This window comes from Cetorhinus maximus, chromosome 16, assembly GCF_964194155.1.
Source record: "Cetorhinus maximus chromosome 16, sCetMax3.hap1.1, whole genome shotgun sequence".
Lineage (NCBI taxonomy): Eukaryota > Metazoa > Chordata > Chondrichthyes > Lamniformes > Cetorhinidae > Cetorhinus > Cetorhinus maximus.
In genome coordinates this window covers 97,706,570-97,727,610 of record NC_135894.1, presented here as the reverse complement: position 1 = coordinate 97,727,610, position 21,041 = coordinate 97,706,570, and the positions used below count along the sequence as shown (strand labels likewise).

General features: G+C 46.4%; 1 protein-coding gene across 1 annotated transcript in view; it reads left to right on the top strand.

Annotated features, from left to right (window-relative positions):
• The first annotated feature begins 592 nt into the window (after positions 1 to 592).
• LOC144691836 (arsenite methyltransferase) overlaps positions 593 to 21,041 on the top strand; it is a 40,493-nt gene continuing 20,044 nt past the window's right edge. Inside the window, exons 1-4 of the mRNA XM_078560376.1 lie at positions 593 to 948; positions 9,185 to 9,315; positions 13,635 to 13,785; positions 16,247 to 16,383. Of these exons, the coding sequence (XP_078416502.1) occupies positions 910 to 948; positions 9,185 to 9,315; positions 13,635 to 13,785; positions 16,247 to 16,383 (458 nt within the window). The 5' untranslated portion in view covers positions 593 to 909. The remainder of the gene's footprint in view (positions 949 to 9,184; positions 9,316 to 13,634; positions 13,786 to 16,246; positions 16,384 to 21,041) is intronic.

Below are 21,041 nucleotides of genomic sequence, written 5' to 3'. Positions count from 1 at the left end.
GGCAGGAGGAAGGCCTTCCCCCTCCTCAAGCCATCCCTCAGTGAGGGTCAGCTGGCCGCCAGTCTGGGCTGTGTGTCGGGCGATGGCATCGGGCCTTGCCACGTGTGTCAGACTGGACCACTGACCACAGTGACTGTGCCACTGGCCACAGTGACTGTGCCACTGGCCACAGCGACTGTGCCACTGGCCACAGTGACCGTGCCTGTGCTATTGAATTATGATCAATGTTTCTGCCTTAAAATTGCAGCCTTGACCATTGGCCTCTTCATTCCGAAATAATGTATTCTTATCGCTTTCAGAAAAAAATTAAAGAAAAGCATAAAATTCCAAAGGTGTAACTAACTGACTAATTGGATTATAAAGTCTTTTATTTTTCCAGTCCAAGGACGAGGTGTAAATATAATCGCAGAACACCTGAGAAAACGTCCATCACAGAGCTAACTAGGTCATTATATCACCCTGCTCACACGATTTACACCTTCCCCAGACAAGCTCCAAAATCACAGCAGCGTCTTAAATTCTGGGGTCCGCTTGCCTGGCAATGATCAAATTACACATTCCATTCAAAGTGTTGGGTGTGTCTCGTCCAGCCCACTTCAGTTGTTTAATAAAAATGCCATGATTTTCTTTTCACTGCAACTCCTGCCACCAGCCGGGAAGGGGCCAGGAAGAGTTGTGCATGCCCCCCTGGCAAGACCAGCATTTATTCCTCATTGGTCTTGCAAAGCTCATGTCCTCCGCTGATCAGGTTTTAGTGTGATGCCGTTCAGTGCCCTTTGCCCCAGCCGGTCTGTGACGACAGAGCAGAGGACGCTGTAAATCTCTTGTGCTGAACACTGCAGTCAGTTCCTGTTAAAGGCAAGGATTTTGTGCCGACTTCAGGCCTCAACCCCCTTCCCCTGCACAGACATGAGCCTGGAGGACACCTCCATCCGGGATCAGGTGAAGGTAAGAGGACTGGGGCATAGTGGTGACACTATTCAAACTGTTTAGTTTCATCTGTAACACACAGCACACACTCTTGAAAAGCAAGGGAGCAGCAACTGCATGAGGAGTGGTGCAGAATTCAGTGCTAATGTGGGAGAACTCACTTTAGAAAGAATCGTATTTCAATTCAATTTGGGAACTTATTACCATAACAATGGTGAGCATTAGACACAGACTCATTGCTGACTGTGTTTCTTACTCCCCCTAGGTCCTAACACCCACTATGTTACACACAGGTGTACATGCACACAGGCACACATATAGACCAACAGACCCTCACACACACACACACACTCACACGCAAACACACAAAGCTAACTATATCAGACATGTACACACAGCCAGATAGACAGACAGACAGACACACACAGAGACAGACAGACAGACACACACACACACACACACACACACAGACACACACATACACAGACACATGCTGTCAGGTGTTGGTTACAGTTCAAAAACAAAAATACCTGGAAAAACTCGGCAGGTCTGACAGCATCTGTGGAGAGGGATACAGTTGATGTTTCGAGTCCGTATGACCCTTCATCAGAACTAAGACATATAGAAATGAGATGAAATATAAGCTGGTAGAAGGGGGTGGGACAGGTAGAGCTTGATAGAGGGTCAGTGATAGGTGGAGGCCAAGAAGAGACAGCCAAAGATGTCATAGACAAAAGGACAAAGGGGTGTTGATGTTGGTGATATTATCTAAAGGATGTGCTAATGGGGACTTTAAGGGAAGCAAGCAGGACAAGCTAGTGGCAGATGGCCCTAGTGCGGGTGGGGTGGAGGGAAGGGATTGAAATGGGCTAAAAGGTGGAGCTGAAACAATAGATCGAAATAAATTTTAAAATAGGAGGGAAAAGAAAAAAATATAGTGTAAAAAAATTATAAATTATTGGAAAAAGGGGGATCGGAAAGGGGGTGGGGATGGAGGAGAGAGTTCATGATCTAAAATTGTTGAACTCGATATTAAGTCCGGAAGGCCACAAAGTGCCTAGTCGGAAGATGAGGCGCTGTTCCTCCAGTTTGTGTTGAACTTGACTGGAACATTGCAGCAGGCCAAGGACGGACATGTGGGCATGAGAGCAGGGTGGAGTGTTGAAATGGCAAGCGACAGGGAGCTCTGGGTCACGCTTGCGAACAGACCGAAGGTGTTCCGCAAAGCGGTCACCCAGTCTGCGTTTGGTCTCTCCAATGTAGAGGAGACCACATTGGGAGCCGCGAATGCAGTAGACCAAATTGAGGGAAGTGCAAGTGAAACGTTGCTTCACTTGAAAGGAGTGTTTGGGTCCTTGGACGGTGAGGAGAGGGGGAGTAAAGGGGCAGGTGTTGCACCTTCTGCGGTTGCATAGGAAGGTGCCGTGGGAGGGGGTTGAGGTGTAGGGGGTGATGGAGGAGTGGACCAGGGTGCCCCAGAGAGAACGATCCCTGTGGAAAGTCACCAGGGGGGTTGAAGGGAAGATGTGTTTGATAGTGGCATCATGCTGGAGTTGGCAGAAATGGCGGAGGATGATCCTTTGAATGCGGAGGCTGGTGGAGTGATAAGTGAGGACAAGGAGGACCCTATCATGGTTCTGGGAGGGAGAGGAAGGTGTGAGGGAGAATGCGCGGGAGATGGGCCGGACACGGTCGAGGGCCCTGTCAACCACCGTGGGTGGAAAACCTCGGTTAAGGAAGAAGGAAGACATGTCAGAGGAACTGTTTTGGAAAGTGGCATCATCAGAACAGATGCGACGGAGGCGAAGGAACTGAGAGAATGGGATGGAGTCCTTACAGGAAGCGGGGTGTGAGGAGCTGTAGTCGAGGTAGCTGTGGGAGTCGGTAGACTTGTAATGAATATTGGTGGACAGTCTATCACCAGAAATTGAGACTGAGAGGTCAAGGAAGGGAAGGGAAGTGTCAGTGATGGACCACGTGAAAATGATGGAGGGGTGGAAATTGGAAGCAAAATTAATCAATTTTTCCAGATCCAGACGAGAGCATGAAGCAGCACCGAAGTAATCATCGTTGTACCGGAGAAAGAGTTGTGGGAGGGGGCCGGAGTAGGACTGGAACAAGGAATGTTCCACATACCCCATAAAGAGACAGGCATAACTGGGGCCCATGCGGGTACCCATAGTCACAGTCCTTTATTTGGAGGAAGTGAAACAAGTTTAAGGAGAAATTGTTCAGTGAGAGAACAAGTTCAGCCAGACGGAGTAGAGTGGTGGTGGATGGGGATTGTTCGGGCCTCTGTTCGAGGAAGAAGCGGAGAGCCATCAGACCATCCTGGTGGGGGATGGAGGTGTAGAGGGATTGGATGTCCATGGTGAAGAGGAGGCGGTTGGGACCAGGGAACTGGAAATTGTTGATATGATGTAGGGCGTGAGAGGAATCGCGGATGTAGGTGGGAAGGGACTGGACAAGGGGAGAGAGAATGGAGTCAAGATAGCAAGAAATGAGTTCCTTGGGGCAGGAACAGGCTGACACGATCGGTCTGCCAGGACAGTTCTGTTTGTGGATTTTGGGTAGGAGGTAGAAGCGGGCCGTCCGAGGTTGGGAGACTATGAGGTTGGAAGCTGTGGAGGGAAGATCTCCAGAGGAGCTGAGGTCAGTGACAGTCCTGGAAACAATGGCTTGATGTTCTGTGGTGGGGTCATGGTCCAGGGGGAGGTAGGAGGAAGTGTCTGCAAGTTGATGCTCAGCCTCTGCGAGGTAGAGGTCAGTGCGCAGACAACAACAGCACCAGCCTTGTCAGCAGGTTTGATGACAAAGTCAGGGTTGGACCTGAGAGAACGGAGTGCAGCAAGTTCAGAGAGAGACAGGTTAGAGTGGGTGAGAGGAGCAGAGAAATTGAGACGACTGATGTCACGCCGACAGTTCTCAATGAAAAGATCAAGAGAAGGTAAGAATCCAGAGGGAGGGGTCCAGGTGGAGGGACAATATTGGAAGCGGGTAAAAGGATCCTTTGAACGGGGAGAGGACTCCTGCCCAAAGAAGTGAGCACAGAGACGAAGGGGGTGGAGGAAGAGTTCAGCATCGTGCCGAGTCTGAAATTCATTGAGGTGAGGGCATAAGGGTATGAAACTGAGTCCTTTGCTGAGCACTGAACGTTCAGCACGGAGAGGGGAAGGTCAGGGGGTATGGTGAATACACGGCCGGGGCTGGGTTTGGAAGACGGGATGGGGACAGAGGGACAGGCAGGGGTGGAGGGTCCGGGATGGGCGCTGGTGTTGATGAGTTGTTGGAGCTTGCATTCCTTTGCATCTGAAAGAAAGAGACAAAGTTTCTTGTTGAGGCGTCGGATGAGACGAAGAATAAAAATGAAACTGGGGGCAAGGACAGCTTAGAAATAGGGTGCATCGATGCTGCTGGAGGGAGAGGTCGAGTGTGTTCATATGGTGGCGCATGGCACTGAGTGTGGATCTCAGGATGCAACGGGAACAGCAGTCCGAGGAGCGTTGTATGTCCCGGAGATACCTGTAATCCTGGGTGGGTTTGAAACATGAGCGGTGGAACTTCAGTTGGAATCCACATGGGGTAAGTCGGAGACGGAGACAGAGACAGTTACTGAGGACTGAAATATGGCTGTGAAAGCGGGTTTTAGTAAACACCTTGTCAAAAACCAGGAGATAAATGGAAAGCAATGAAGGTGAACAGGGCAAAAGAGAGAGGCAGAAATCCTGTTCGAGAGAAGAGCAATACTTCTTCAAGGTAGACATTCCTTGAAGAGAGGTGGCAGTTAAATTAAACGCTAAGTTGGTTACAGTTCGGTAGGTCTGAAGAAGTCTTCAAAGTCATACATACATCTTTATTGACTCACAAATGTACAGTAAAGGGTACAAGATAGGAGCTATCTCCATGCTTGCTGGTACACACAGCTCGGTCCAACACGCGGCTGACTCTGGGTGCGGGTCATGTGCTCTTTTATGCCACTGTACTCAGACCCACATTAACATTGTATGTGCTAGACCCTTATACTGAAACACAGGCGCGTGTGCACACACACACACACACACACACCCCAAAAAAATCAGAGGCTGACGGTGAGCTATACAGAGTAATTAGGGGCTAACCATGGGGATAGAGGAAATAGCATGCCAATTTTAGTGTTTATCCATAGCACAGGTCACAAGAGTTGGAGTCTGAGATCATTTTCACCTGCTGGGCTGTAACCTCAGCCAAGATCAGGTTTGCTCTTGTACTTACAGTTAGCTGTGACTGATCAGGAGGGACAGTGGGCTCCACATCCATTGCAACATCTGCATTCTGGAGCCCTGAGCCTGGCTATTTATCTCCCTCCGTAGAAGACCATAAGACGTAGGAGCAGAAGTAAGTAATTCAGCCCATCGGGTCTGCTCCGCCATTCAATGAAATCATGGCTGATCTGATCATTTTCAACTCCACTTTCCTGCCTTTTCCCCATAACCCTTGATTCCCTTACTGATTAAAAATCTGTCTATCTCAGCCATGAATATATTTAATGACCCAATTTCTACAGCCCTCTGCGGTAAAGAATTCCACAGATTCACTACCCTCTGGGAGAAGAAATTCCTCCTCATCTCTGCCTTAACGGGTGACCCCTCACTCTGAGATTATGCCCTCTGGTCCTAGACTCTCCCACAAGGGGAAACAACCTCTCAGCATCTACCCTGTCAAGCCCCCTAAGAAACTTATATGTTTCAATCAGGTCACCTCTCATTCTTCTAAACTCCAATGAGTACAGGCCCAACCTACTCAGCCTCTCCTCATAAGAAAATCCCTCCATACCCGGGATCAAGCTAGTGAACTTTCTCTAGACTGTCTCTAATGCCAGTATATCTTTCCTTTGATAAGGGGACCAAAACTGTATTCCAGGTGTGGTCTAACTAGTGTCTTGTATAGCTTTAGCAAGACTTCTGTATTTTTATACTTCATTCCCTTTGAAATAAAGTCCAACATTTCATTTGCCTTCCCTATCACCTGCTCAACTTGTATGTTAACTTTTTGTGATTCATGCACGAGGACCCCCAAATCCCTCTGCAGTCTTTCTCCATTTAAATAATATTCAGCTCCTCTATTCTTTCTGCCAAAGTGCATAACCTCATATTTTCCCACATTATATTCTATCTGTCAAGTTTTCACCCACTCACTTAACCTGTCTATATCCCGTTGTATACTATTGTGTCATCATCACCACTTGCCTTCCCACCTATTTTTGTGTCATCTGCAAACTTGGCGATAGCACATTCACTTGCATCATCCAAGTCATTAATATATATTATAAATAATTGTGGCCCCAGCACTGATCCCAGTGGCAGTCCACTAGTTACAGGTTGCCATCCTGAAAATGCCCCTCTTATCCCTAGTCTCTGTTTTCTATTAGTTAGCCAATCGTCTATCCATGCTAATATACTACCCCCAACACCATGGGCTCTTATCCTATTAAGTAGCCTTGTGTGCGCCACCTGATCGAATGCCTTTTGGAAATCCAAATATATTACATCTACTGGTCCCCCTTTATCTATCCTGCTTAGTACCTCCTCAAAGAATTCTAATAAATTTGTCAGGCATGGTCTCCTCTTCAGGAAGCCATGCTGTCTCTGCTTGATTATATTATGTATTTCTAAATGCTCCACTGTTACATCCTTTATAACAGACTGCAACATTTTCCTAATGACAGATGCTAAGCTAACTGGCCTATAGTTACCTGTTTTTTGTCTTCCTCCCCTTTTGAATAAAGGTGTTACATTGGGAGTTTTCCAATTCTCTGGGACTTTTCCAGAATCTAAGGATTCTCTCTGACTCTTTCTCTCTCTCTCTCTCTCTCCACCTTCAAAATGCTCCCTCAAAACTTAATCTTCTAACATTGCTCAAATTCTTCTCCCAACATCTGTTCCCCATTGCAGACCTGGTTATGGTGAAGCTAGGATTAGTGGGCTCTTGCTGATGGACAGGGTGTAGATTTCAAAGCTCTGCTTAAGATTGAACAACATTGTGATCTCCAACACTGAAGCAACATTGGTCAGACACCTCCTGGTGTTGGGAGTTGTATAAGGTGATTAACATCTTAATCATCATTCAGACCCCAGTGTGCTGTTCCTCAAGATTTTTTATAACTTTATATGAAAACTGAATTTTTGTATCTTTTTTAAAAAATGCATTAATTTCTGCAAAGATTAGAATAAAGTTCGCAAAACAATTGTTTTGGCTGAATTACTTTTTTCTCCAAACTAACATTTGGGACGAGCTGAGATTAAATTTCTTCCATAAATAGAATAAGATTAAGACTCAAGGTCCAGGTATAAGGTTCAAACTAAAATTATTTATAAAGCCAAAACATTGATTTTTATAAAACCAAACAGCAAGCTGTGACCAGCTGTGGTGATAATGTTCATTGAACTGCCAGTAAAGGATGCTTTAAAGAGTAACAGCGCTGGCTATTGGTAAGCTCAGTACTGCAAGATGTTGCAGCCAGCTTCAAAAAGGCAAGGCAGTGGCTTAAAAAGAAAAGAAAGACTTGCATTTATGTAACGTATTTCACAACCACCGGATCTCAACGTGCTTTACAGCCAGTGAAGCCCTTTTTAAGCGACGTCACTGGTGAAATGCAGGAGATGCAGCAGCCAGCATAAGCACAGGGAGCCCTCACAAACAGAGCTGTGGTAATGACCGGATGATCCGTTTGGGATGTTCATTGAGGGATAAATATTGGCCAGGACACGGGGCAATAACCGTCCTGCTTTACCTTGAAATAGTTGCCACAGTGTCTTTCACGTCCAAACAAGCAGGCAGTCGGGGACCTCGGCTTAACATCTCATCCAAAAGATGGCACCTCCAACAGAGCAGCATTCCCTCAGTACTGCACTGGAGTGTCAGCCTTGATTTTTTTTTATGCTCAAGTCCTGGAACGATGCTTGAACACAGAGCCTCATGACTTAGAAGAGATGGTGCTACCAATTGGCACTAAAAATAAACACAGCTTGTGGTTATGTTGAAATTCTCACACCCTCAGGCCATTCCAAAGCTCTTTAAACTCAAAACATTATTTCAAGCACAGTTCCTGTTGTTTTGTAGGTAATGCTGTTGCCAATTTGTGTCCAGCGAGGTCTCCATGTTAATAAAAGAATATAGAAGCATTGAGAAGGTGCTGAAAGGATTGACTAGAATTGTACCAAAGCTGAGAGTTTATACTTAACAGGAAGGATTGAACAGGCTGGGGCTCTTTTCTCTAGGAAAGAGGAGGCTGACTGTGGACAGACTTTCTGTCTCCAAGTTTTTGGACAGAGACTAAAAGCTGCAGCTAGTATGGTTGGCAGAGTGAAGAAGGCTACAAGTCCTCTGTGAGCTACCAGGCAGAATGTGGAGGGAGGATGGTCTCTAATTGAAGAGGCACAATCTGCGGCAAGTCTCTGGAAGATTTGCCCTAGTGAGGCCAGGAGGAGGCCTTTCTACTGGTAGTCGGCTCTGGAATTCTCCTAAAACTGAGGGAAGCACAACAGTCACTCGATGTCACAACTCAGAAAAAGGGGAAGATGTGAACACATGGGTAGCTGGGAGTGCCTGTGGGCTATTTCCTATAAAGGCTTTAATCCTGAGGGGAGGATGTTGTCATGTATATGTATGCATCATGGGGTTATCAGTCATGTTAAATATTAGAAAGGGGTATTTTTTCTGTTGTTTGTAATACTAAGTAATGTTTAATTAATCTTGCATTCAGTTTGTTTGTTAAAGTAAAAGTAACAGAGCTTAAAATCTTGTGCAATTCCTGTACGTTGATCACTGGGAATTCAAGTCTCTTTTTAAAAGTTATCGGTCTCTGGGGATATTTTAACATAAATCAAACCTGTGCTGTACCTGCCCTGTGAGTGTTTGATGGGACAGTGTAGAGAGAGCTTTACTCTGTATCTAACCCCGTGCGTACCTGCCCTGTGAGTGTTTGATGGGGACAGTGTAGAGGGAGCTTTACTCTGTATCTAACCCCGTGCTGTACCTGTCCTGGGAGTGTTTGATGGGGACAGTGTAGAGGGAGCTTTACTCTGTATCTAACCCTGTGCTGTACCTGTCCTGGGAGTGTTTGATGGGGACAGTGTAGAGGGAGCTTTACTCTGTATCTAACACATGCTGTACCTGATGGGACACTGCAGAGGGAGCTTTACTCTGTGTCAGTCAGTATCACTGGGCATGAAAATAGACCTGAAACCTTATTAATTCTCTTCTCTATTGGCCTCAGAGTTACTATGGAAAACAGCTAAAAAGATCTGAAGACTTACAGACCGATGTATCCTGCTCAAAAAAGTGTGCCCCGCTCAGTAAATCAGCTCATGATGCCATGACACTCATCCACCCAGAGGTTATTCAAAGGTACTTGTTTTTCCAGGAACTGCCTTGTACCCATTGGAGGGTGGTTTGACATGCTGATGGGAAGCTGTGTGAATTTGATACACTTCATTCTGTGCAGAGCAATGGGAGGAGGCCCTCAAGCCTGTCCTGCCATTCAACCAGATCATGGCTGATCTGTATCTTGACTCTAGCTACCCACCTTAGTTCCATAATCCTTTGCCTTACCCAAAAATCTATCCCGCCCACTTTTGAAAATGTCAATGGATGCCCCCAGCCTCAACGGTTTTGTTGGGAAGACAGTTCCAGATTCCATTAGCCTGTGCATGAAGAAGAGATTCCTGGCATTGCACCTTGTTCACGTTAAGCTCCCTTCTTCTGGCCTCCCTCCGCCAGGGGGAATAGTTTCTCTTTATCTACCCTAAAGAATCCTTTACTCATCTTAAACACTTCTCTTAGATCACCCCCCCCCCCCCCACCTTAATTAATCTCTACACTCAAGGGGCTGGATTTTATGCTTCCCCTCTCGAGAGTTTAAAGACTGTAAAATCGAATGGGTCATCTTCCCGTTGCCCACTCCAAGCCTGTCAGAAATTTTACGAGGGGGTGTGGGTGGAGCTGAGGGGCTGCCCACTGCCCACCCACCCTTTGGCCCATTGAGGCTTTTAAGTGGCCAATTAATGGCCACTTAAGTGACTCATCCTGCCACTGCTGGTATTTTACCCATGCCTTGCGGGCTGTGGATCCCTGGGCCCATCAGAGGCATAGCCCCCACTCTGGTCATTCCCTCACCCTTTAGCCCCCATCACAAGCTTCTTAAACCCACCCCACCACAATCACCCTCACAACCCCCACACTGAGATTCCCCGACGCCCAACCCCAGACTTTGCTGGGCTCCTTGGTGTGTTGGGACTGCCCGTCATCACAGTCATGGCCACCGCTCCCGCTGGCGCTGAGGGGACTACAAAGCTGCCAGCCACCCGATTGTCTGCACAGCTCTCTAGGGAGGGTCTTTCTCCTGAGAAAGGAGCACTGCTCCCAGCGTTAACTTGCCACGGGGCAGCCGTCAGGGTCATGGGAGGGCTCCTGTCTGAGCTTTTGGCTGGAGTGGTCAGGGACCACAATGCCCCATAAAATCCGGCCCTGAAGGAACACAAGCCTGGTCTAAGCAACCCGCTCTCTTAATTTAACCCTTTTAGCACCTGAATCATTGTGGTGAATCCACACTGCACTCCCCCCATTGCCAATAGTTCGTTTTTGAAGTGTAGTGCCCAAAACTGAAGACAGTTACTCCATGAGGTCTGATAGGAGCTTTATATAACTGTCACCTCCACACCTTTGTATCCAGCCCTCGAGGTAAAGGCCAACATTCCATTGGGCTTTTGAATCATTTCTTTGTCCCTGTCCACCAGGCTTTAGTGACCTGCCTGCTGTGGACAGCCAATCTTGTTGGGTTACAGTTCTAAGGGAGCAGACCACCCTTTGTTTTAACATTTACTCTTTGTTTTATCATTCTCCAGCAATGAGCAAGGACAATGCATGTCGGTGACTATTTGACTATGGAGGATATCTCAGAGTCCAAGCCTACCCTAGCCTTGTGTCCGAACATAAAATTTCCATTGGGATCTGTAGATAATGTTCAGGAGAATGAACACAGGTTATTCTCTCATCCCCTTAAATAGGCATTCTACTTCAGCTGCGATCAACTAAATCCACAACATGGGAAACGAAACAGAAATTTGCTGGATTATATATAAGTGTATGGGGAATAGAAAACATTTTTAAAAATTCATTCATGGCATGTGGGCATCATTGGCTAAGCCAGCATTTATTTCCCATCCCTAATTGCCCTTCAGAAGGTGGTGGTGAGCTGCCTTCTTGAACTGCTGCAGTCCTTGTGCTGTAGGTACACCCACAGAACTGCTAGGGAGGGAGTTCCAGGATGTTGACCCAGTGACAGTGAAGGAACGGCGATATAGTTCCAGGTCAGGATGGTGAGTGGCTTGGAAGGGAACCCCCAGGTTCCTATCTATCTGCTGCCCTTGTCCTTCTAGGTGGTAGCGTTCGTGGGTTTGGAAGTTGCTACCTAAGGAGCCTCGGTGAGTTCCTGCAGTGCATCTTGTAGATGGTACATACTGCTGCCACTGTGCATCGGTGGTGGAGGGAGTGAATGTTTGTGGATGGGGTGCCAATCAAGCGACCTGCTTTGTCCTGGATGGTGTGAAGCTTCTTGAGTGTTGTTGGAGCTGCACTCATCCAGGCAAGTGGAGAGTATTCCATCACACTCCTGACTTTTGCCTTATTATATTATAAGATTATACAAAACTTTAAGAAGAAACTGTTTCCAATGGCAGGAGGGCTGGTACCAGAGGACACAAGCTAGGATAATAGGCAAAATTGGCAGGAGGAGGCCAGGAGAATCATGAATTCACATGTCTGTTCCTGTAGCATTCACCCAAGTGTTAGGTCCAGATTACAATCTAGTCAAGGCCATTCCCATAAATCTCATTTTGTTGGCTCATGAGAATCACACAGAACAACCTAAAAATATAAGAAATAGGGGTGGAGTTGGCGGATTCAACAAGATCATGGTTGACCTTCTACCTCAACTCCAGCTTCCCGACCTATCCCCATATCCCATAATTCCCTTAGTACCCAAAAATCTATCGATCTCTGCCTTGAATATATTAACCGGCTGAGCCCTCACAGCTCTCTGGGGTAGAGAATTCCTAAGATTCACAATTCTCTCAGTGAAGAAATTGCTCCTCTTCTCAGTCCTAAAGGACTCTTCTCAGTCCTACCTCTTATTCTGAGGCTGTGACCCCATGTTCTAGATTTCCCAGCCAGTGGAAACATTTTCTAAGCATCCATTGAAGCCCATTGCAGCCCAGGCATCCTATAGTCCTATGTGGAAGTATTGCTGGTGGCAGCCATCTGTGTATGCCAAGGAAAGCAATTGGATCCTTCCATAGTCTTGCCCCTCCCTATCTCTGTAACCTCCTCCAGCTCCAGAACACTCTGGAAATCTCTGCAGTTCTCCAATTCTGGCTTCTTGCACACCCCTTATTTTGAACCCTCCATATTGGCAGCCATGACTTAATTGTCTGGTCCTTAAGCTCTGGAATTCCCTCCCTAAACCTCTCCAGCCCTCTATCTCCTTTAAGATGCTGCCTAAAACCTACCCTATGACCAAGCTTTCAGTCATCTCTCCTAATGTGTTCTTATGTGACTTGCTGTCAAAATTGCTTTATAATGCTCCTGTGAAGCACTTTAGGTCATTTGTTTAAGTTATAAGTGTTAACTAACCAGAAGTTGTTATTGTTGTTGTTGTTTGAGGCATGTACATAATCTCTTTTATATAATTTTATGAAGATACAGCAGTTGAGGAAATGGGCCCAGTCTGGGTACATGGCAGTCAGACTAATGGCACCAGCCTCGGAGATGGTGGTCAGGTTGATGTGCCCAGTCTAGGTCCTGGTGACTTGGCTGATGGGACCAGCATGACATGCACTGGCCAGGGTAAAGGGAGATGGAGGACAGGCTGAGATTCTATGGACAACAGGCTAGTTTTCGTCCCATTAATCAAGGCTTTACCTAAACCTAAGGCCTATGCAACCCAATCACCTCCACCACATTTATTTAATAAATATGCACTATCTGTTTTGTTCAGTGAGGTCCAGTGTTTGGAGTTAATTTTTTCATCCACTCCCACTCCTGTGACACACTCACTCAACATTATTGCTCATTATTCACAATTAGGGACAATCTGGAAAACTGACTCCTTCCACGTGAAAGTGGAAATGGCTGGAAGTGCAAGGAACATGAATATTAATCTCATTCTCTCTCTCTCTCTCTCTCTCTCTCTCTCCCTGTCTATCTGTCTCTATCTCCATCTCAATCTCTCTCTATCCCTGTCTTTTACTTCTGTATCTCATCTCTGTCTTCATTTGCTCGTTTTGTATTTTTATCTGTCTCTCTGTCTAACCCTGTCTTTGATTTCCTCCCTATCTATTTCATTCTGTACCTGTCATCTCTCTCATTCTGTCTTTGCCTCTGTGTGTGCCCCTTCCTTTGTCTCTGTCTCTCCTTTTGTCTCTGTGTCTCTCTCTCCCTGTCACTAACTCTCTGTCTGTCTTGTTTCCCTTTGTCTCTATCTCTTTCTCCCTTCCTTTGTCTGTCTTCCACTCTGTCTCTGTGCCTTTCTTTCTGTGTGTGTCTCTCTCTCCCTCTCTCTCTCTATCTCAATCTCTCTTGCTCTCCCTGTCTCTCTCTGCCCCTGCTTTCACAATCTCTCTCCCCCACCTTTCTCGCTATCCCTGTTCACTTCCTTGGCTGTTTTCCAGGTATTTTGGATGTGGGCTCGTGGTTCCGGAGAAGCTGGAAGGATGTCATGTGTTGGATCTGGGAAGTGGTTCTGGTCGGGACAGCTACATCCTGAGCAAGCTGGTGGGACCCAATGGTCATGTAATTGGAGTGGACATGACGGATGAGCTAGTAAGGAAATAGGAGAATTATTGATGTTGTCGTTGTTGTCCTCTCGGCTAGACTCCAGGATAAATATTTCTTCAGGTTTATTCTCCATATTCTGCAAACATTCATGGCTTGCTTCATTCCTGGAGTTCCTCGCTAGTACCTTAATTAAGTGACCATTCTTCATTTGTGAGCCAAAATAGTAAGAAAAAGTAAGCTATTCGACTGTGGATAGCATCATAGCTGAACTCGATCTGGTCAGTGAGGTGCCCTGCCATACCTTTATTTATTAGGTTACTAAATACATTCCTGAGCTTTACTCACTGACCTAACTTAGAGAGCAAAAACAATAACAGTCTCCAAGCAATCACCTACCTACTGTTCTATGGCACTACTCCTTAATATTTTTGTTGTTTTTGGATTCACTGAGCATATTTTGCTCCTGGCAGGTCTCTGCTGTGCCCTGAGCCTTCAATCCTGCTCTATTTATGCTCCTGCCTTGGCTGCTGTTGCCATCTTCACTCAGGACAATGCTCAGGCTCTCGCCTCTAAACCAGAAGGTCTGGAGTACAAATCCCACTGCAGAGACATGACCACTAAAAGCTATGTTGATACTCCAGTGCTGCACTGTCAGAGGTGCCACCTTTTGGGTGACATATTATAATGAGGCCCTGTCAATTTTTTATATTATTGTTTCATGGGGTATGAGCATCACTGACATTACAACCTGCCCCCAGGAGAGGTTCCCCAAAGTTGTTGATCCAGGCGAGACCCCTCAATTTGTCACCGCCTGACTGGGACACCCCCAAATTGTTATGCCCCGGGCGAGGACAGATGAACCGGCTCCGTGCCTTTATTCAGCAACACCCCAACTCTCCTGGTCGCAACAAGATTTAATCTAAAAAGGATCCCTTTTGTGGGTATCTTTTTCCCAGACCCAATTGTTCTGGTTTTGAAGGAGCCAATTTGATCAGACTTCCTTGAGTTAAAGGTAAGTCTATTAACCACTAAAGGCAAGAAAGGATAAAGCACATGTGTATAGGTTCACACAGATTAAACGTAAGAATTTAGTTGACTTTTGGGGAGTAGGTGATTAAGCGTTGCAGCCATGGTGATTCAGGATTCCAGTAGAGTTGACTCCGCTAGACGAATAGTCGGTTTCGAGGTTCCAGTAGTGTTGAGTTCGGCAGAGAGGGAGAGAGATCGGGATACCTGCAAAATGGCGATTTTCAGGGGTAGTGTGTGTGGCGGTTACTTCTGAGTCAAACTTCCAGCACTTGCTCTCTCTCAGAACACCCACCAACTGACAGGCCCCGGGACAGCTTTTCAGCTGACTTTTAAACCCTTCTTTGCGTATTCCAAGTGGGAAGTGAACTCAGAAATCTGTCTGGGCACTGCTCACAGGATTTTTTGATGACATGATGCTCATCTTCCCTTGTCTCTGCCGGTGGGAGCAATTAGTTTCTGGATGTCTTTAGAGGTACCTTGTCTGGCAACAGGGCAGGGTTCCATTACCTCCTAGGGAATCAGCCTGCAGCATTCCAACCAGTAGCTTGTGTGCATTCACGACACTGGGAAGGTCAGCATTTGATGCCCATCCCTAATTCCCCTTGAACTGAGTGACTTGCTCAGCCATTTCATTCAAAGGGCAGTTAAGCTTTGGGCTTGGAGCCACATGTAAGCCAGACCGGATAAAGGTGGCAGATTTCCTTTCTAAATTGTTGTCATGAAACAACAATTGATAATGGCTTCATGGCCACCATTACTGAGACTAGCTTTACATTCCAGATATATTAACAGAATTCAAATTCCACCAACAGCCTTGATGGGATTTGAACCCATGCCCCAAGTGCACTAGCCTGGGCCTCCAGTCCAGTGACATTGCCACTCCACCAGCATCACTCCTGCCTTCACTATGTTGTAATGCTTCATCTAACTCCATGCGGTACCTGTCCTGGGAGTGTTTGATGGGGACAGTGTAGAGGGAGCTTTACTCTGTATCTAACCCCGTGCTGTACCTGTCCTGGGAGTGTTGATGGGGACAGTGTAGAGGGAGCTTTACTCTGTATCTAACCCCGTGCTGTACCTGTCCTGGGAGTGTTTGATGGGGACAGTGTAGAGGGAGCTTTACTCTGTATCTAACCCCGTGCTGTACCTGTCCTGGGAGTGTTTGATGGGGACAGTGTAGAGGGAGCTTTACTCTGTATCTAGCCCCGTGCTGTAACTGCCCCGGGAGTGTTTGATGGGGAAAGTGTAGAGGGAGCTTTACTCTGTACCTAACCCCATGCTGTACCTTGAATGTTATGACCTGGCCCGGGAATGTTTGTTGGGGACAGTGTAGAGGGAGCTTTACTCTGTACCTAACCCTGTGCCGTACCTGTCCTGGGAGTGTTTGATGGGACAGTGTAGAGGCAGCTTTACTCTGTATCTAACGCATGCTGTGAATGATATCCTGTTTCCTCACTCTGCTCTATTTTTCCTCCAGATCCAAATCTCACGAAAGTATATCTCATATCATCAGGAGAAGTTTGGTTACCAGGAACCAAACATAGAGTTTGTCCAGGGATACATTGAGAAGCTGGGAGCCGCTGGGATTCAATACAACACATTTGATGTTCTGGTGTAAGTCAGGAAAAATCTGGCTGATTTGTTTGATGTCTTTTTAAATCTGACTGCTTATTAAGTTGGCCAATTCTCTTCTATACTCTCCTGAAGGCACTGAATGTTTTTTTATTTGTTCATGGGATGTGGGGATGTGGGGATGTGGGCATCACTGGCTAGGCCAGCATTTATTGCCCATCCCTAATTGGCCTTGTTCAGAGGGCATTTAAGAGTCAACCACATTGCTGTGGGATGGAGTCACACGTAGGCAGATTTCCTTCGCTAAAGGACAATAATGAACCTGAACTGGACTAGCCATATAAAAATCCAGTAATTGTTTTGCCATCCCAACATCACTTAGATATCAAGGCTAGAATTAAAGTACTCTGTTATTTTCAGCATACTGAAATACAACATTATTAAAATTACTGCCTTGTTTTATGTCTTATGGTATATATTAAAACTATGCAGCTCTTCTCTGAATCTGAAAAATGGATAGATGAATCATTCAAAAAAAGCATTCCAGAAATTGCAAGTACTTCAACTCTAATTAAACACAAAAGCAACAGTCCAACAGGAGGTTACTTTCCAAACATTTGCGAAAAGCAAAATTCCTGGAGTTTTAAATGGCAAGGTGGGTGATGATGTGTAAGAATCAGATTTAGATGTTCAGCATCAGTCCAGAACAAAGTAGATTCAGACAGATCAGTTTTCACAATAAATGCAAACAAAAGCAGGTCAGAGACTAGGAATCCTGCGATGAGTAACTCACTTACTGACTCCCCAAAAACTGTCCACGATCTGCAAGGCACAAATCAGGAGTGTGATGGAATACTCCCCACTTGCCTGGATGAATGCAGCTCCAACAACACTCAAGAAGCTTGACACCATCCAGGACAAAGCAGCCCACTTGATTGGCACCCCATCCACAAACACTCACTCCCTCCACCACCGACGCACAGTAGCAGCAGTGTGTACCATCTGCAAGATGCACTGCATGAATTCACCAAGGCTCCTTAGACAGCACCTTCCAAACCCATGACCACTACTATCTAGAAGGACAAGGGCAGCAGAGAGATGGGAACACCACCACCTGGAAGTTCCCCTCCGAGTCGCTCACCACCCTGACTTGGAAATATATCACCGTTCCTTCACTGTCGCTGGGTCAAAATCCTGGAACTCCCTCCCTAACAGCACTGTGGGTGTACCTACACCACATGGACTGCAGAAGTTCAAGAAAGTAGCTCACCACCACCTTCTCAAAGGCAACTAGGGATGGGCAACAAATGCTGGCCCAGCCAGCGAAGCCCACATCCCGTGAATGAATAAAAAAGATGGGTTTTTATGACAATCGGCAATGGTTTCATGGGCATTATCAGGCTTCTCATTCCAGATTTTTATTGATTCAAATTTCACCATCTGCTGTGGTAGGATTTGAATCTGGGTCTCTAGAGAATTGCCCTAGGTTGCTGGAGTACTAGTCTAGTGACAATACCACTACACCATCACCTGCCCTTCCCAGGGGTGCTTTTGGTAGTTTGATTAGTCAAGGGCAGCCTCTCCTGTACCTCCTTCAAGTTGTTCATCATGGGTATGTCCAGACCAAAAGTGGAGGCAGGTATTCCACTACAAAAGGTGTCACAATCGAGCCCAATCTAGACCCTTGATGCCCCCAGCACCGATTGGAGGAAAGCAACTCACCACAGTCCAATGGGATCTCTACATTGTGCTGTTCCAGTTTATTAATCCCCTTGGAAAAACATTCCGTTCTGGACAACTCGCCTCAGGAAAGATAAGGCCGGGATTCTTTTTCATACGATGAGGTTCCCCCACTTGCCCCCATCACCAATTGGAGAACTGGTGGAAAGCCTGTGTTTCTTCCGTGGGGGAGTCCCAACCCAACTAAGTGCCTTAACTGGCCTCTCATGGGATTTAAGGTCTCGGGAGTGGAAATCCTGCCCACCCCTGAGACCTGCAGGCCAATTAAAGGCCAGCAGTTCCCCATGGCCGGAAGCACGGCCGTCAGTATCTGTGGCTGCCACCAGGAATGCTATAAGGACTTCACCAGGGATCCCTGGACACAGGTGAGGGTGTGGGTGGGATGGGGTTTGCGGGGAGTGGGGTTTCTGGAGAGGTCGGGGGCAGGGGGGAACGGAAGAAAGGGCAGGGGGTTTGGCTGAGAACAGCCAGCCCCCTTTCCGATGCCGGGTCCCTCAATAGGGCATTGAGCGGCTGTCAATGAGGAACCTGGCCCCTCTCCCACAAAGAAGATTGCATCCAAACCTGACAGGGGTGTCCTTGGGGGGACATGGGAGTCCCATTAAATCCCTGAGCCACCACTGAATCCCATGGGCTCAGGGATAATTGGTGTCCAGTGGCTCATTAATGAACCTAATTCTTGGCAGGTGGAATTCCCATATTCTGCCCCCCGTTCCTGCCCCCGACTTAATTGGGGCCAGTTTTCCTGATGCCAGGGGTCTGATGCGGGTTGTCTCGGACCACCAGCCTCCCCTCCAATGCCCCTCCATCATTCCCACTCTGGTGGGTTCACTTAAATTCCTCCCATGCAGAGAGTGCAGTGCAGGTTTACCAGGGTAATACCAGTGGATGGGACGGAAGGTAGTAAATGTAATCTAGCTATTCGAGAAAGGAGGGAGAGGGAAAATAGGGAGCTAGAGGCCAGTTAGCCTGACATCAGCCATCGGGAAAATACTATGGCACTGTTTAACAAAGCACTTAGAACCATAGAACCAAAGAACACTACAGCACAGAAAAACAGGCCATTCGGCCCTTCTAGTCTGTGCCGAAATATTATTCCGCTAGTCCCTTTGACCTGCACCCAGTCCATAACCCTCCAGACCTCTCCCATCCATGTATCTATCTAATTTATTATTAAAACTTAAGAGTGAGCCATTTACCACGTCAGATGGTAGCTCGTTCCACACTCTCGCCATTCTCTGAGTGAAGAAGTTCCCCCTAATGTTCCCCCTAAACCTTTCCCCTTGCACCCTAAAGCCATGACTTAGAAAATCATAATGTGACCAGGCTTTATGGTTTTATGAAAGGGAATTTGTACTTGATAAAACTATTCATGTTTTTTGAGGATGTAACTAGCAGGGTAGCCAATGGAGGTGGTATATTTGGACTTTCAAAAGGTTTTGCATAGAAGATTATTAGACAAGACAAGGGTTCATGGAGTTGGGGGTAATATGTTAGCATGGAGAGAAGATTGGTTAATGAACAGAAAGTAGAGAGTGAGGATAAAAGAAGCATTCAAGCTGGCAGACTGTAACCAGTGGAGTGCAGCTAGGACCACTGCTGGAGCCTCTTTTACAATCTACATTAATGACTTGTCAAAGATACTGACAGGAACGTGCGTAAGTTTGCTGATGATACAAAACTGGGTGGGACGCTCAGCTGTGAGGAGGACACAGCGAGGCTATATAGAAAACAGGTTGGAAATGTGAGGTTATTTGCTTTAGTAGGAAGAATAAAAAAAATCAGAATTTTTTTTTTAAATGCTGAGAAAGTCCAGTAACGTTTGGGTGTCCTTGCGCAAGAAACATAGACAGTTAGCATGCAGGTACAGCAAGTGATTCAGAAGCCAAATGGCAAGTTAGCCTTTATTGTAATAAATTTTCTACTTAGTTCTGTTGAAGGGTCATGAGGACTCGAAACGTCAACTTTGCTCTTCTCCGCCGATGCTGCCAGAGCTGCTGAGTTTTTCCAGGTATTTCTATTTTTGTTTTAGCCTTTATTGTAAGGTTATTGGAGTACAAGACTAAGGAAGTCTTGCTACAATTGTATTGGACTTAAGTGAGGCCACATCTGGAGCACTATGCGCAGTTTTGATCTCCTTATTTAAGGAAGGATATACTTGCCTTGGAGGTGGTACAGTGAAGAATCACTGATTGGTTCCTGGGATGAGAAGCTTGTCCTATGAGGAGAAACTGAGTGAATTGGGCCTGTGCTCTCTGGAGTTTAGAAGTTTGAGAAATAATCTCATTGGAACATACAAGATTCTGAAGGGGCTTGACAGGGAAGATACTGAGGGGTTGTTCCCCTGCTGGGGATCTGAATTAGGGGGTACAGTCCCAAAATAAGGGTTTGGTCATTTAGGGCTGAGATGAAGACAGATTTCTTCACTCAGAAATTTGCGAATCTTTGGAATTCTCTACTCCAAAGAGCTGTGGACACTCAACCGTTGAGTGTATTCAAGACTGAGATCGATGTATTTTTTGGATTCTGCAGGAATAAAGGGATATGGGGATAGGGTGGGAAAGTAGAGCTGGGATAGAGGATCAGACATGATTGTATTGAGTTGTGGAGCAGGCTCGAAAGCTGTGTGGCCTACTCTGCTCCTATTTCTCATGTTCTTTTGGGGGCACCTTGCATTAACTTGACTTGTACTCTGTTGAAATTTTCAGGTTGAGAGTTTGACTAGAAGGGGTTTAAGTTGACTCAAAGATTTGACAGGGTGGATTCAGAGAAACTATTCCCCCTGGTGGGGCCGTCTAGGAGAAGGGGACATAATCTTCAAATTAGAGCCACACCAGTCAGGAGAGAAATCAGGAAGCACTTCTTCACACAAACGGTGGTGGGAACCTCGGACTCTCCCAAAAAGGCTCCTGGTGCTGGGTCAATCGGAGCTTTTGAAACTGAGATCAATAGGTTTTTGT